This window comes from Humulus lupulus, chromosome 1, assembly GCF_963169125.1.
Source record: "Humulus lupulus chromosome 1, drHumLupu1.1, whole genome shotgun sequence".
In the NCBI taxonomy this organism is placed as follows: domain Eukaryota; kingdom Viridiplantae; phylum Streptophyta; class Magnoliopsida; order Rosales; family Cannabaceae; genus Humulus; species Humulus lupulus.
The window spans coordinates 17994524-18011390 of NC_084793.1; the positions used below are offsets into that span (position 1 = coordinate 17994524).

General features: G+C 44.0%; 1 protein-coding gene across 1 annotated transcript; it reads left to right on the forward strand.

The window, feature by feature from the left end:
* The first annotated feature begins 13370 nt into the window (after nucleotides 1-13370).
* On the forward strand, nucleotides 13371-16854 carry LOC133788018 (probable 26S proteasome non-ATPase regulatory subunit 3). Its single transcript, XM_062225589.1, has 9 exons — nucleotides 13371-13578; nucleotides 13674-13762; nucleotides 13910-14100; nucleotides 14521-14658; nucleotides 14751-14887; nucleotides 15089-15143; nucleotides 15222-15332; nucleotides 15431-15670; nucleotides 15983-16854. The coding sequence occupies exons 2-9, from the start codon at nucleotides 13684-13686 to the stop codon at nucleotides 16493-16495; spliced, it is 1464 nt and encodes a 487-aa protein (XP_062081573.1). The 5' UTR covers nucleotides 13371-13578; nucleotides 13674-13683; the 3' UTR covers nucleotides 16496-16854.
* The last annotated feature ends 13 nt before the right edge of the window (nucleotides 16855-16867 follow it).

Here is a 16867-nt window from a genome sequence, read left to right on the forward strand (position 1 = left end):
AGCCCGGGTCTCAGGTAGATCAGGACGTCCCTCCTCCCGTGATAGGAGGAGAGATATCCACAATATCTGGAGGTCCGCATATGGCTGGCACGAGCAGGGGCGCCTAGAAGAGGTACGTAAACGAACTCAAAGCACATAACGGAGTAGAGTTCGTCCCGGAGCAGCGTCTAGCAAAGCAGCAGCGATTGGAGAGACAACCGATCATTTTTACGGAGGAAGATGCGGGCCATGTCCAGTTCCCTCACAACAACCCTCTGGTCGTAGCAGTTCAGCTCGCTAACCGGAGGGTTAGGAGGGTGCTGATCGATAATGGGAGCTCGGTAAACCTTCTATTCCAATCCACGCTGGAGAAGATGGGTTTGACTGTCGCCGAGCTGAAGGCGACCTCCATGATGCTGTATGGTTTTTCGAGAGAAGGATCAGCGGCAATAGGGACTATCGAGCTAGTGATCACCCTAGGAGAAGGACCTCAGATAGTCTCCAAACTCCTCGAGTTCGTCGTCATCGACTGCTCCGCTGCATACAACGCAATTCTGGGATGACCCACAGTTCAGCGCCCCGGCCACCTAATCCAAACCCAGGTTATTACACGGCTGTGGAGATGGAGAATTCTCAGCTAAGGAGCCAGCTAGCAACAACTAATCAGTAGATCAAGGATGTGTTGGCCCGACTACCCCCTCTTACAACCGACGCTAACGTCGGAAAGAGGCAAGGCGAGACTCGTAAGTCCCGCCGAGATAATCGGTCCAGGCATAGCCATTCAGGCAGACCTCCGACAGCCAACTTCATTCCTTCATCGCACCATCGAGAGGCAAACTTCGGAGAAATGCCTAGAGCCGAACAACAGCAATACAGCCGTTCGGTCAGAACTTTAACTCCCAGCTCCCAACCAGCCTCGAGCGCGCCCAAGAGAGCTCGAGGAAATTCCAGAAGGAGATACGGGGAGGGCTCGCAGCATCAGTCCGTCCCCAACGGCCGTCCTGCGCCTCGTCCTGATCGCCAGGCGCGGGACCCGCAGGTTGGCAGGGCCGAGAGGCCCCCACCTAACCTCATCCGTCCTGACGGAACCAGGATCGCCTCTCCGGTCAGGCATCCCCCCTCTCCAATAAGATATCCATCTCCTCCTCGGCCCGTCCGAGATATTCCGGCCTATGGAAGTAGCAAGAGAGACCCGCCTTCTGCAGGGCCCTTCCGACGTAGCAGGGCGCCGAGAGAAAGCCCAGATCCTCACCGCCAAAGACGGACTCCGAGCCTCCCTAATGGGAGCTACTAGACTGGCAATCGCCGGAGCGACCTCTCTGGCGGAGACCTACGCCAGCGCTTAAGCTCGGCGCAGAGTCCTCAAGCCACCCAAGAGGGCGACCTGCGAGATCGCCTTAACTCTCACAGAGGAGAGCCAGTGGGAGGTGGTAGACATGCTCGTTCAGGGGGAGACCTGTCCGAAGTACGTAACGGTGGGAATGCCCCAAATAACCTATCTCAAGATAGGAGGGGCAATAACCCACCAAATATGTACAATGGATCTGGAGCTGTTGGGCAGCCCCAGAATAACCAAGGAAATCAGGACAAAACCCTCGAGCGCCTGGCTGAGATGGAGGAGCTGATGAGGAAGCTCCTGTTGGAGAAAGAAAAAGATGAATATGATTCAGGGGACGAGATGGAGCTTTTCGCCCCCAGCATAGCAGCAACGGCTTACCCACCTGGTTTCCGTATGCCGCACCTGTCTAAGTTCAATGGAGACGGAGATCCGTTGGATCATCTGGGGATGTTCAACACCCTGATGATGGCCCACAACATTGGCCCCGAGCTGAGATGTCTAATCTTTCCCTCCACACTGACTGGACCAGCCAGGCAGTGGTTCAAGCAAAGCAAAAGGCAATCAATCAGCTCCTAGAAAGCATTCTCGACTGATTTCAAAAGGGCATTCCGAGCCTCCCAGGCCGCCCGCGTCAAGGTCGATTCTCTGGCCAACGTGAGGCAGCAGCCCGACGAAACTCTGAAGGCTTACCTAAGCAGGTTCGCGAACGACGCTGCTCGGGCCAGAGACGCGGATGACAGCTCCAAGCTCATGGCCCTGAGAATTGGAATCCTCGTCAGAGGGGAGCTCTGGAAGGATATACAAAGGAAGGGAGTTAGTTCGGTGAACGAATTCCTTAATAGGGCCAAGGAATGGATCAACTTGGAGGAGGCCGAAGCCTCAGCTGCAGGAACCAGCCAGGTCCCTGAGCAGCCCGCTGGAGTGGGGACGGAGGTCGTGGCAGCGACCCAAAATGTCACACAGAACAACCAGCTCGGTGGAGGCAAAAGAAAGGGAAATGGCGAGGGCAGCCAACACGGCCCAAAGAAGAATAAGCCCGTAGACAAGTTTAAGCCCGTCTACGCGACTTATACAGAGCTCACCCACTCTAGGAAGAATATCTTCCTGGCAAATTCAACTCGCCTCCCCTGGAAGAGGCCGGAGCCGTTGAAGCACCAGAAGGGGAAGAGAGACACCTCCAAGTTTTGTCGTTTTTACAACGATGTTGGCCACAATACTGATGATTGTAGGCATCTGAAAGATGAGATCGAGACTCTCATCCGAGCCGGCCCTTTGGCTTAGTACGCGCGGAACAGGGTTCCAGCAAGTCGACCTGCTCCAGAAGTCCCGGTTAGTCAGCCCGGGTCTCAGGTAGATCAGGACGTCCCTCCTCCCGTGATAGGAGGAGAGATATCCACAATATCTGGAGGTCCGCATATGGCTGGCACGAGCAGGGGCGCCTAGAAGAGGTACGTAAACGAACTCAAAGCACATAACGGAGTAGAGTTCGTCCCGGAGCAGCGTCTAGCAAAGCAGCAGCGATTGGAGAGACAACCGATCATTTTTACGGAGGAAGATGCGGGCCATGTCCAGTTCCCTCACAACAACCCTCTGGTCGTAGCAGTTCAGCTCGCTAACCGGAGGGTTAGGAGGGTGCTGATCGATAATGGGAGCTCGGTAAACCTTCTATTCCAATCCACGCTGGAGAAGATGGGTTTGACTGTCGCCGAGCTGAAGGCGACCTCCATGATGCTGTATGGTTTTTCGAGAGAAGGATCAGCGGCAATAGGGACTATCGAGCTAGTGATCACCCTAGGAGAAGGACCTCAGATAGTCTCCAAACTCCTCGAGTTCGTCGTCATCGACTGCTCCGCTGCATACAACGCAATTCTGGGATGACCCACGCTCATAGCCTTTGAGGCCGTCACTTCCATTCGCCACCTCGCGATGAAATTCCCTACTTCCACGGGAATATGCACTGTCCATGGTGATCAGCTCGCTGCCAGGGAATGCTACAGCATTTCCATGAAGGGAAAATCGAAACCCGGGCAGCTAGCAATGGCCATCCAAGATGGTGGAGAGGAATCTCAGGCACCCTTAGCTGATCCTGGGAATCAAAAACCTCAGAGCGCCGAAGGGGAAAATATCGTCTTAAGTGAGGATATTGACCCCCGAATAGGTGAAGACAGATCCGAGCTCCAGGCCACTGAGGAGGTCGAGGAAATAAACATCGATCCGCAGAATCCTTCACGGATGGTCAAGCTCGGGAAAAACCTATGTAGCAAGAGGAAGGCGGAGCTGACTAAATTTCTGCAGGACAACCTGGATGTGTTTGCGTGGTCACACAAGGACATGGTGGGAATCAGCCCGAGTGTCAACATGCACACCCTTTATCTGGATAAAAGCGTTCCCGCAAAGTCCCATAAGCAAAGACGCCTAGGAACAACCCGGGCTGAAGCCTTAGAGGAAGAAGTAGCCCGGCTCAAGAAATGCGGCTTTATCCGTGAAGCCAAGTTTCCGATTTGGGTCGCCAACCCCGTGCTGGTCCCAAAGCCCAACGGGAAGTGACGAACCTACATCGACTTCTCCGACTTGAATAAAGCCTGCCCCAAGGATTGTTTTCCATTGTCAAGGATTGACCAATTGGTGGATGCCACGGCGGGGCACGAGCTCATGTCCTTTATTTACGTGTACTCAGGCTACAATCAGATCGCCATGAATCCGGCGGACCAGGAGCACACCAGCTTCATGACCCCGACTAACGTTTATTGTTACAAGGTCATGCCATTCGGGCTGAAGAACGCCGGTGCTACGTACCAAAGGTTAGTAAATATAATGTTCGCAAACCAGATTGGGAAGAACATGGAAGTGTACGTTGATGACATGCTAGTCAAGTCAAAAACTACCGATAACCATGTTTCCGACTTGGAAGAATGCTTCAAGATATTACGGGAGTATGGCATGAGGCTCAATCCACAGAAGTGTACTTTCGGAGTCGCGTCGGGAAAATTCCTGGGTTTCATCGTCAATACCCGAGGAATTGAGGCAAACCCCGACAAGATCATATCATTGCTCGAGCTTCCCTCACCCAGGTCGCGCAAAGATGTCCAAGGCCTGACAGGAAGGGTGGCGGCCCTCAATCGGTTTATTTCAAAACCCACTGACAAGTGCTTGCCATTCTACAACCTGCTTCGAGGAAATAAGAAGTTCGAGTGGACAGAAGAGTGCGAAAGCGCTTTCCTCGACCTGAAGGCACATCTGGCCGAGCCACCCGTATTATCCAAACTAAAAGCAGGAGAACCTCATTTTCTCTACTTAGCTGTCACGGAGGATGCAGCCAGTGTCGTATTAGTCCGAGAAGAAGACTGGGTTCAGAAACCAGTCTACTACATCAGCAAGAGACTTATCGGAGCTGAATCCTGGTACCCGTTGATGGATAAATTGGCGTTCTGCCTTATCACGGCCTCGCGAAAGCTCAGGCCGTACTTCCAGTCCCACTCAATACACGTCATGACCAATCAGCCTTTAAGGCAGGTTTTGCAAAAACCTGAAAGCATCGGGACGTCTGTTAAAGTGGGCCATCGAACTCAGTCAGTTCTAGATTTTGTACACCCCACAAACTGCCATAAAAAGTAAGGCCCTGGCCGATTTTGTAGCAGAGTGCACAGGATTCCAGGAGGATCCTGCAGAAGGCTCACCCCAGGTCACCTCGTCCCAGGCATCATGGAGGATCTTCGTGGATGGTTCATCCAACGAGAACGGCTCCGGGGCTGGAATCATTTTGATATCCCCTAAGGGACACAGATTCCACTCGGCACTGAGATTCGAATTCAAGGCCTCCAACAACGAGGCTGAATACGAAGCTTTGCTGGCCGGGCTGAGGATAGCCCAGGAGCTGAAGGCGAGCTCCGTTCAGTGCTTCAGTGACTCCCAGCTCGTGGTAAACCAGGTTCTGGGCGAATATCAGGCACGAAGACCCAAGATGGCTGCCTACCTGGCAAAGGTAAAAGTTGAGTTGTCCGCGTTTGGGTAGGGCTCAATCGAGCAGATACCTCGGGAGCAGAACGCTAACACCGATGCTCTTTCTAAGCTCGCCACCTCCGGGGAAATGGAGACCTTGGGGTTAGTGCCAATAGAATTTTTGGAAAAACCAAGTATAGAAGAAGTCCGGACGGAGGTCGAGATGATCGACGCCAGGCCGACCTGGATGACCCCCATCCTTGAGTATCTCACCGAGGGAAAGCTACCTGAAGGGCACAATGATGCGCGGCGAGTGTTGTATCAAGCTCCCAGGTATACGATAGTAGACGGGGTGCTGTACCGACGTGGGCACTCCCTACCTCTCTTGCGATGTGTTCTTCTAGGCGAAGCAAAGGCCATCCTGCAGGAAATGCATGAGGGTTTTTGTGGGGATCACGCTGGGGGGCAAAGCTTGGCCCTAAAGGTCCTGAGGCAAGGATATTACTGGCCCACTCTGTCCAAGGATTCGATCTCTTATGTCAAAAAACGCGACAAGTGCCAGCGGTTCGCCTCAGTTGCCCGAGCTCCCCCAGCCGAGCTGAAGATGATCTCTTCCCCATGGCCGTTTGCAGTTTGGGGAATCGACTTAGTTGGCGCCCTCCCTACTGGGAAAGGCGAGGTCCGCTACGCCGTGGTGGCCATCGACTACTTTACGAAGTGGGCTGAGGCAGAACCTTTGGCGACGATAACTTCCAAAAAAGTCCTCGACTTCGTGGTTAAGAGCATTATCTGCCGATTCGGGCTGCCCAAGAAAATCGTTTCCGACAATGGGACTCAGTTCGACAGCGACCTGTTCACCGAGTTTTGCGAAAGGTATGGAATTGTGAAAAGTTTCTCCTCTGTGGCCTATCCTTAGGCGAATGGCCAGGTCGAGGTTGTCAACAAGACTCTGAAGGCGAGCCTCGAGAAGAGACTAGACGAAGCGAAGGGTTTCTAGCCAGAACAGCTCCCCCAGGTTCTCTTGGCATACCGGACCTCGCATCGGACTCCTACGGGTCATACTCCTTTTTCCTTGACCTTTGGGAGTGAGACAGTCCTCCTCGTGGAGATTAAGGTACTTTCGCATAGGGTCCAGTCATACGACCAGGATCGCAACCACGAGCTACTTTGCACTTCCTTAGAATTTATTGATGAAAGACGAGAAGATTCGCAGCTCCAGCTCGCACATTATTAGCAAAAAATCACCGTTATTTCAACTCAAAGGTCAAAAAGTGCACCTTCAGCATTGGCGACCTGGTCCTCAGAAGAGTTTTCTTAGCTGGGAAGGATCCCAAAGATGGAGTATTGGGACCGAACTGGGAAGGACCGTATCAAGTCATCGAGGTCATTAAAGAGGGAACTTATAAATTAGCTCGGCTTGATGGAGGGGCAGTCCCACAGACTTGGAACGCCATCCATTTGAAGAGATATTATCAATGATTCCCTTGTAAGGCCAAAAAGGTCATTTTTTATGTACTGCGCAATGAGAATTAACTTTTTCGTTTATGAATGTACATATTTACGAGAGTAATCTTAAGTAACCACGAAAGACCCTTTCCCAGTTACTTAAGGGGCATATGGTGCCTAGATATAACCAGGTCGCCTTAAAAGGCTTAGAAGTTAATTCAAATCGATTGGTCGTTGTTCTTCTTAAAGAGCACGAGATATTGATGAAAATTAACGCGAACTAAGCTGTACCCTGGATACAACCAGGTTATAAAACTTAGAAGTTGACTTAAATCGATTGATTGTTGCTTTTCTTAAAGAGCACGGGATATTGATAAAAGTTAACACGAACTAAGTTTTCAAATTAAGTCCCTGGATACAACCAGGTCATAAAACTTAGAAGTTGACTTAAATCGATTGATTGTTGCTTTTCTTAAAGAGCACGAGATATTGATAAAAGTTAACACGAACTAAGTTTTCAAATTAAGTTCCTGGATAACCAGGTCATAAAACTTAGAAGTTGACTTAAATCGATTGATTGTTGCTTTTCTTAAAAAGCACGAGATATTAATAAAAGTTAACACGAACTAAGTTTTCAAATTAAGTTCCTGGATATAACCAGGTCATAAAACTTGGAAGTTAATTTAAATTGATTGATTGTTGTTCTTCCTAAAGAACACGAGATATTGATAAAAATTAACTCGAACTAAGTTTTTTCAAAATAGTAACTAAAGTGCACAAAGACAAGGAAATAAGTCAATTAAAAATAAAATTGATAATTGGATTGTCTTGAGGTGGAAACACCTCGTGCAAAAGTTACACAAAAAAAATAATAAGAATAAAAGAGTGGGAGCAAAAAAGGAAGGCCCTAAGCTCCGCCAGGCTGCCCCATGGAGGTCGCCGTCTCGCCCTCCTGCTCAGCTACGCTGGAGGCCTCCCCGGCCTCGGAAGGTGCCTATTTCTCGAGGCGAGCTTTAAATCCCTCCAGCAAGGGCTCCCAAAAGTCCGTTGCCAAGAAGGAGAAGTCGTCGTCCGGGTTGTAGGCCCAGCAGTTATAGAGCATGTCCTCCAGGGCAATGCCGAAGGCCGCCTGCTCGGCTTCTAGGGCGGTTTAGGCCCCAGCCTTCGTAATATCTAGCTCCGCCCGCACAGCGGCGAGGGCGGCCTTGGCCTCCTCGGCCCCAGCCTTCGCAGCGTATAGCTCAGCCCGCGCGGCGGCAAGGGCGGCCTTGGTTGCTTCGACCTCTTGAAGCTTGGGACGGGCTTCTTCTAGCTCGGCCTGCATGGCCGCCAGGGAGTCCTTAACCACCTGGTGCTTGCCCCGCATATCTTCGAGCTGGGCCTTGGTCCTGGCTATGCTCCGATGAAGGGCAACGGCGCTCTGCGAAAACGGAGAGACAACTACCATAGAAAAAAAAAAAGAAGGGAGAAAGGAAAAATAGGGTAAGGCATGTTAGTCCGGAAACCATAAAAGGTTGAGGTCAGCTTACCGTTAGGGCCATGCCCAATGAAGATTCCAGCACGCCCATTGGGCTCCTTGTTTCGATGGCCTTGAGCTCCTTCTCGTTGAATTTGTAGATGTGGCTGACGGCGTAGTTCGCCGTCTCATATACCGTCCCCCGGAAGGCCTCTGGAATCTTCTCCAGAACCTGGGGGTCAACCGGGATGCGCACCTCGGAGGTTGAAATTGTCGAAGTCCCGAGCTCCGCCCCTGTGTCCCGGACAAAGGCCGGAGCTCGCGGAGGGGGTGGGGGCATGCTGCTCCCCCCTGCAGCAGGAGGAACAGTTCCCACGACCTGAGCGGCTAGGGGCTGCTCTTTCTCCTTGGCAGGAGACTTGGTTGGGGTCTCGGCGGCTTTCTTCGCCATCCTGAGCTTCTTCATTTGGGCCCAGAGGCCCCAGTTGGGGAGTTCCCCCCAATGAGCGCAGCCCGCAGACTTTTACCCCCGAACCGAGACATCTCTTATGTCAAAACAAATATATGGTTAGTACAGAAGTTAGCAGTCATACAAAAGCAAAGGAAAGAAAAGAAAAAATGCAAAATTCAAGTATATATATATGTACTAAAGGGGAATCCTACCCCCTGAGCAAGAAGAAGAGGAAAATTTCTGGGAAATTTCAAATGAACGGGTGGCCCATGCGTAAGGTGGCCACCCATTTTATATACATGAAGGGCCACGTGGGGAGGACCGTTGGATTGCCCTGATGTGGGATCCAAGGCCCTCCACTCGAAAGACGAAACGACGGCTGGGCATAGGCTAGGCCATTAAATGCGATTCTCGGAAGACGTACCGTCACCAACCACGATGTTCCACGTATTCGGCGCCTGCGTAGAAAGTGGAGTATGAAGAGTTCATGGGGAAGCCTAAAAGCCCCTACTGTGGCCCTACACGACGTCGTGTACCATGAGCAGAGGCTTGGGGGGCAGATGTACGCCCTGATTTTCCCATGGGCTGATTAACGAGCTGAGATACGGCCTAATCATGACTACCACGTGGACATCCCCAAGACCAGAGTTACCATCATAGGATCCTACCTCCTTAGCTCGAGGTAACTCAAGGGTTCGCCAAGATTGCTTAAGGACTGAGTCTGGACTCTGAAGGCCGCAGGTCGAGGTAAGCATCTAGCTCATGGTACGAGCTAGAGTTGGAGGCTGTGACCTTTTATAAAGTCAACCACGCAAGGTAAACGTGCATATATCAGACATCACGTGTCTAATATATCCCTGACTTCTCGGACACGCAGCGTGAACGTGTGTATTCAAACACCCACGACTGGGTTGGGCCGTGCAGCCCATTACCCCCTTACCTATTGATTTGACCACACTTATGTGTCAGGTTTAGGAATTAATCATGAATGTCACAGAGTTGACATGATAGGTAAGAAGGTCACGGGATAACCTTCTTACCAACTCCCAGGTGCCTTCTCCTATAAATATGGAGACTCTGGGAGTTAAAAAGGGTTGGATTCTCTTATGTAAAAAATACCCTATAAAAGAATACAGCATATAATAATAATACTGACTGGTGGAGTAGAAGGATTTTAACCTTTGAACCACCTAAAAAAACGTATTTTGTGTCACCATTCCATTTCCAAGATCATTCATCTATTTCGGTTCAACATAAGCACTAATCCCTTCCTCTTTCTTTTCTTAATTACCTGTTGGCGAAGAACCGCGTCAGCACTATTGTTATGAGAAATCCTAAATAGACACGATATCATTTTGGCGATAATCCAGAAAATGACTTTTCATAAAATAATAAAATTAATATAAAATACTTTTGGTAAAATTACATAGAAAAAGCTTGACTGGATCTATGTAAAATTAATAATAAATATTAATTGCATAAATAAAATAATGATAGAAATAATAAAATTCAAATATTAGGCTTTGAAAATATTTATAAAAATAAACAAAGATTACAAAATATAAGGTTTCACCCCTAAACCTCACCAAAATTACCCTAGCCTAGGTAAATAGTAATTCTCACAATTTTACTTGAAAATTAAGAGAAAACGAGACTAAGATGAGAAGAATGGTGTCAATGTGATGGTGTATGAGAAGTCCTATTTATAGAATGAGGTTAGGATTAGATTGTAAAATATAAATTATTACAAAGAAATACTAACAACAAATATGATATTATAAAGGGTTTATACTTTTTAAGATATTATATTTTATCTCATTATTTGTGTTGGACCTTGTGTTTTGACAAATTCTTTTTTGGATTCTGTGTTTTGTAAAATTGTTCAAATAGACCCCTAAACTCAATTTTGATGAAGAAAAAATTAAATATAACAACATAGTTGTTAGGCAAAATGATTTTATTTTTGTTTTAAAGTGTTAGTTTGGTGAATTTTGTAATTTTAGCTAAGAAAACTTTGACCAAAATTGAGTTTAGGGTTCTATTTGAACTATTTTACAAAACACGGGTCCAAAAAGTCATTTGTCAAAACACAAGGTCCAAACAGATAATTTGACAAAATACGTGACCAAAATAAAGTATAAACCCTATTATAAATAATTTATATTATTAATATTTTTTTATTGTTGTTATAATTGTTATTTGGGTTTACATTCCGCATGTAGGTGGAGTCTGGAGAAAATGGAGCTGCTGATGGGATTGGGGGTTGATCTGATGCGTTGATTGGCGCGTGTGCAGAAGTGGCAGCAGGGGCAGGCAGGAGCAAATGGGAGAGTGCCACTTGGCGTGTGTGCCGGCAGTTGAGGAAATGGCACCAGGAGGACCAGGTTGAGTGGTGCCAAACGCGAGTCAGGCAGGTCGGATCCGAGTCGCAGACAGGCTGGAGGCACTGTGTGGCGCACGGAAAAAGCGCTAAGTGGCGCGTTGGGGGAGCTGGGCTAGCGAGGTGAATCGGATGGGAGAACGGGCTGGTCTGCTCTCTTAGGCCTTTTCCTTTAACTTTTGCCATTTTTTATATCTTCTTTTCAAATTTAATATTTTATTTTCTCATAGTACCAAAATACATTTTATTTCCTATAAAATAACACAAATTAAATTAAAATCAAATATTTTAAATATAAAAATATATCATATAAAAGTTATGAAAATATTAATTAAAATTTATTTTATTTTAACATTTAATATCAATAAAATTACATTTTCAACCACTAATCAATGGGGAAATAAGTTTTGGTACCAAAGTTTCAAATCTTGTTCAACTCTAGTAATCCCACTACTCTTCACTTAAAGTTGTGTAAATGATAGAGTTTTTCTTCTTTATTATTGTTATTTTATTTGTAACTTTTGCTTATAGTTTGTATTCATCTTCTCATCTTTTCCCATATTGTCTATATTTATTTGTATTTTAAGTATATTGTTGTAATTTTATTTTGATAAATCCAATTGTATTTCTTGTCCAGAGTTATAATATTGATTTTTATTATATTCCAATGAAATTTTATAATATTCTTTTACAATTATTTTGTCATAATTTGAATTGAAGGACATTATGCATGTTATTTATTAATGAAGTTATGATTGCTAAAAAAATATATTTGAAAGAGGATAATAAATGAGTTATTGTGAGTTATCTCAATTATTATTATTTTATTTTATTGAATTAAAATTAATATATTTTAAAAAAAAATTAATGGAAGGCTTTTTTTGGAAAGGGAAATTTCATGTTGTATGTATAATAAGTAAGTGAAATGTTTTAATATGCCAACATAAGTTACTATCCCAAATATATGACAATTTCAATTTTTTAGACAAAAATACCCCTAACATTGAAATACTCACTTTCTCTCTCTAACATCTCTTATTCTCTCACTCTCTCACTCTCCCTAACATTCTAATATTGTAGATTTCAAAAAAATACCAAAATTAAAAAAAAATCATCTGAAACCGACATTTGAGTGAAAAAATATGAGTCTCCAAAGTTTTCATCAAATTTCAGTGCAGAGCATCGAAATTGCATCGAAAAAGCATCGTTTTGGACAAAAATCAAGTTTTCATGATTGCATCGAAACATCATCAATACACCATCGATTTTGCATCGAAATAACATCGATTTTGCATCGAAACACCATCGATTTTGCATCGAAAAGTCATTGTTTTGACCAAAAAATAAGTTTTTATGATTGCATCACAAGAGCATCGAAACATCGATTTTGCATCGACATTGCATCGAAACACCATAAAAAACATATAAATTGCATCAAAACAATGCATTTTCGATGCAATTTCGATGCTCTTGATGCAATCATGAAACTTATTTTTGGCAAAAACAATGCTTTTTCGATGCAAAATCGATGGTGTTTCGATATTCTTGTGATGCAAACATGAAAACTTGTTTTTTGCCAAAACGATGCTTTTTTGATGCAAAATCGATGGTGTTTCGATGCAAAATCGATGGTGCATCGATGGTGTTTTCGATGCAATCATGATAACTTGATTTTTGGCCGAAACAATGCAAAATCGATGGTGTTTCAATGCTCTTTCGGTGCAAAATCGATGGTGTTTCAATGCTCTTTCAATGCAATCATAAAAACTTATTTTTTGGCCAAAACGATATTTTTTCGATGCAAAATCGATGGTATTTCGATGTTGTTAAGATGCAGTCATGAAAACTTGATTTTTGGCCAAAATGATGTTTTTTCGATACAAAATCGATGGTGTTTCGATGCTCTTTCGATGCAATCATAAAAACTTGTTTTTGGCCAAAACGATGTTTTTTCAATGCAAAATCGATGGTGTTTCGATGCAAAATCGATGGTACATCGATGATTTTCAATGCAAAATCGATAGTATTTCGATGCTGTTGGGATGCAATCATGAAAATTTGATTTTTGGCCAAAGCGATACTTTTTCAATGCAAAATCGATGATCTATACTAAAATTTGACGAAAACTTTGGAAGCTCATATTTTTTTAACTCAAATGTCTGTTTTAGATAAAAAAAATTAAAATTTTAGTATTTTTTTTAGATGTACAAAATTAGAATGAGAGAGAGTGAGAGAATGAGATATGTGAGAGAAAGAGTTTGGATTAAGAAAAAAAAATGAGTGATTGAATGTTTAGAGTATCTTTCTTAAAAAATAAATTAAAATTAAAATTATCACGTATATACGTAATGAAAATTTCACTGAGTTATCATGAGAAAAGGCTCTAGAAAAGAGAAAATTGCAATTTCTAATATTTAAGAGGGCCAACGACGTCGTTTGGGCTTATTGGGGGATTGCTTCTTTCAACTCACTATCTGGATGCTCTCTCCTTCTTCATCTTCCTTTCTACCAGTTTAGACTTGCAGTGTACGAAAATTGGGCGAAACCCTAAAGCTTTTCTTCGATCAACACAAGCTCCACCATATCTGGTACGATTTAGGTCAAATCTTCTATATATCTTACTTCTAATTTCGCATTTTCATTTTACATTTAAACTTTTTGGTTTTGGTATGATTTTTGATAGTCTCTGCAATATGACTCAAGACGTGGAGATGAAAGAGCTCCAGGCTCCTTCCAATTCGGTCCCTTCCCCTACTCCTTCAACTCTGCAACGTAAGTTACAGACGCGCTCATCTTCATTACATTATAACCCTATTTTTTTTTCGATTTCTATTATGGTTTTTTTTTTCTAGATTCGCACGATTGTGCTTGAAATTTTGATTTTTTTAATGCCTTTTTGTAAAATTTAATTGTTTTCAGATTTGAAGGAGATTGCATCGCTTATTGAGACTGGTGCGTATGCACGAGAGGTTCGGAGAATTGTGCGTGTTGTTCGCCTAACCATGGCCTTGAGGCGGAAGCTGAAGGCATCGGTGCTCTCTGCGTTCCTCAATTTTGCTCTTGCTCCAGGATCGGAGGTGCACACTCGTTTATCTTCGTATATCCCAAAGGTAACATTCTAACCCTCTTCTGGATTTGGATCTTCTTGAAACTTGTATGCTTATTGTTCTGCATTTTTTCAATATTGTGGCTATTCTAATGTATAAATTTCGAAGACATAGCTAATCTATTTTATGCTGCCCGGGCATCAGTTCTAATGGGCGAACTTTTGAGCTTTTTTGAGCTAATTATGCTTTGTTGATTGGAAGTAAATTTTTCAAATCCATTGGTTAATAAAGGAATTAAGATGGAGTATGCTGATATATTTAGAAAGTTGCTGGCTACTATCAATGGTGTGTGTGATCCTGTGTAGAATTCAAGTGCTCCAATAGTTAATTGAAGATTGTTTCTCTTTTGTTGGAACCTATATTATTATGCATATGCATTTGTTGTTTCTCTGAAGCACTTCATATGCTTAATTTTGATTTCAGGAGGATGAGCATGACATGGATGTTGATACTGCAACATCTGCAACTCAAGCTCCAGTAAAGCACTCAATACCGGAGCTAGAAATTTACTGCTATTTGCTTGTGCTAATTTTTCTGATTGATCAGAAGAAATACAATGAGGTGAGTAACATAATCAACCGTGACCTCTTTTTTTTCTTACTCTATTTGACCTGCTTATCGTCAACATTTAATGTTTCGTTGCTGTCTTGCAGGCCAAAGCTTGTGCCTCAGCAAGCATTGCTCGACTGAAGAACTTGAACAGGAGGACTGTTGATGTTCTAGCATCAAGACTATATTTTTATTATTCTCTTAGTTATGAACTCACTGGTGATCTTGCTGAAATTAGGGGGTGAGTTAGCATTTTGTCTACATGTAGTGTTTTTTAACTTAACCTTCACCTTTGTTTTCCTTGGACTACATTTATTTTTTGTCATTCATGTCTCTATGATATAGTTGTATGTATAATAGATAAAACTTGGTGATAACAAGTTGAGATAGAATGGCATATTACTTCTGCATTTGGTGGCTTATTCGTTATTTCATTTCACAGAAACCTTCTTGCTCTCCATCGTATTGCAACACTACGCCATGATGAGTTGGGTCAGGTAAATCTTCCTACCTAAGCAATTATGCTCATATGAGTAATGTCTGGAGTCTTATGCTTGGATGATGATGTGATGCAGGAAACGCTTCTTAACCTGTTACTTCGAAATTACCTCCATTACAATCTATATGATCAGGCAGAGAAGCTGAGGTCTAAGGCTCCCCGGTTTGAAGCTCACTCAAACCAGCAGGTCTTCTTCTTTCTATTTTACTCTTTAGCTCTTTCCTGTACAGATTATTGTACTGTAGATATAAGTTGCATACTGAGACTGGCTATTGTCTTCTACAGTTTTGTAGGTACCTCTTTTACTTAGGAAAGATCAGAACGATTCAGTTGGAGTATACCGATGCAAAAGAGTCCCTCCTGCAAGCAGCTAGGAAAGCTCCTGTTGCAGCCCTTGGTTTTCGAGTTCAGTGTAACAAGTGGGCTATCATTGTCCGCTTACTGTTGGGGGAAATACCCGAGAGGACAGTTTTTATGCAAAAAGGGATGGAGAAGGCTTTGAGGCCATATTTTGAACTAACAAATGTGAGTCGTAGCTTCTTAATTTTGTTCATTAAGTTTAGTCCCTACAGTAGAAACATGCTTGCATGAACTTGTTTGATTGCCTTCAAATGTAAAAGCAAAAATATTAATTTAAATGTTTTAAATGTTACTTTTTCAAGTACTAGAAAATTTGTGCATATACTGATACTGCTCTTGTTTGACATTGGTATGTTCTGGGCTTTAGTGCTGTAATGTCCACAAGACAGCCTGATGGATATCATATCAATTCAGGAGTTGTGGCCTTGAACTTTTGCTGCATTCTAAGTTTAATATATATATACTTTTGCTTTTCAGGCTGTCCGAATTGGAGATTTGGAGCTTTTCAGAAGTGTTGCTGAGAAGTTTTCTAGCACTTTCAATACAGACAGGACCCACAATTTGATTGTTAGGTTGCGCCATAATGTCATTAGAACTGGGCTGCGTAACATTAGCATCTCTTATTCTCGGATTTCTCTTGTTGATGTTGCCAAGAAGCTGAGATTGGACTCTCCAAATCCAGTTGCTGATGCAGAGAGTATCGTAGCCAAGGCAATCCGAGATGGCGCTATTGATGCTACTCTGGATCATGGAAATGGATGGATGGTGTCAAAGGAAACCGGAGATATCTACTCTACAAATGAGCCTCAAAGTGCATTTGACACTAGAATTGCTTTTTGCCTCAACTTGCATAATGAAGCAGTGCGTGCGCTCCGATTTCCACCAAATTCCCACAAAGAAAAAGAAAGTGCTGAGAAGAGGAGGGAAAGACAGCAGCAGGAACAAGAGCTTGCTAAACATATAGCTGAGGAGGATGATGATGACTTTTGATTTGATTCTCTCTGTTGGAGTTACCTGCAAGAATTGCCTTGTTTTCTTGAGATGAGATGACTTGCATTTGGTTTCGAATTGTTTCATGCAATGTTATAGATTAAATTTAATTTTGAGACTGCTTTATCTTATTTTACTTTCTTTTTCCAGTTCTCCTGAATTCGAAGTCCCTTAATCCTCTGTTTTAGAGGTTGGAGATACTGAATATTATACATCTTCTCTCCACAAAATTTCAAGTTTTGCATTTGTAGTAGATAAACAACTCTCTACAGTGCGATTGGATTTCTGGATTTCTTCCTTTTAAAGCTGTAGAATATGGGGCTATTTGATGCACAGTTTCAACTTTCATCTTTGCGGTTTCTTTGTATGGTT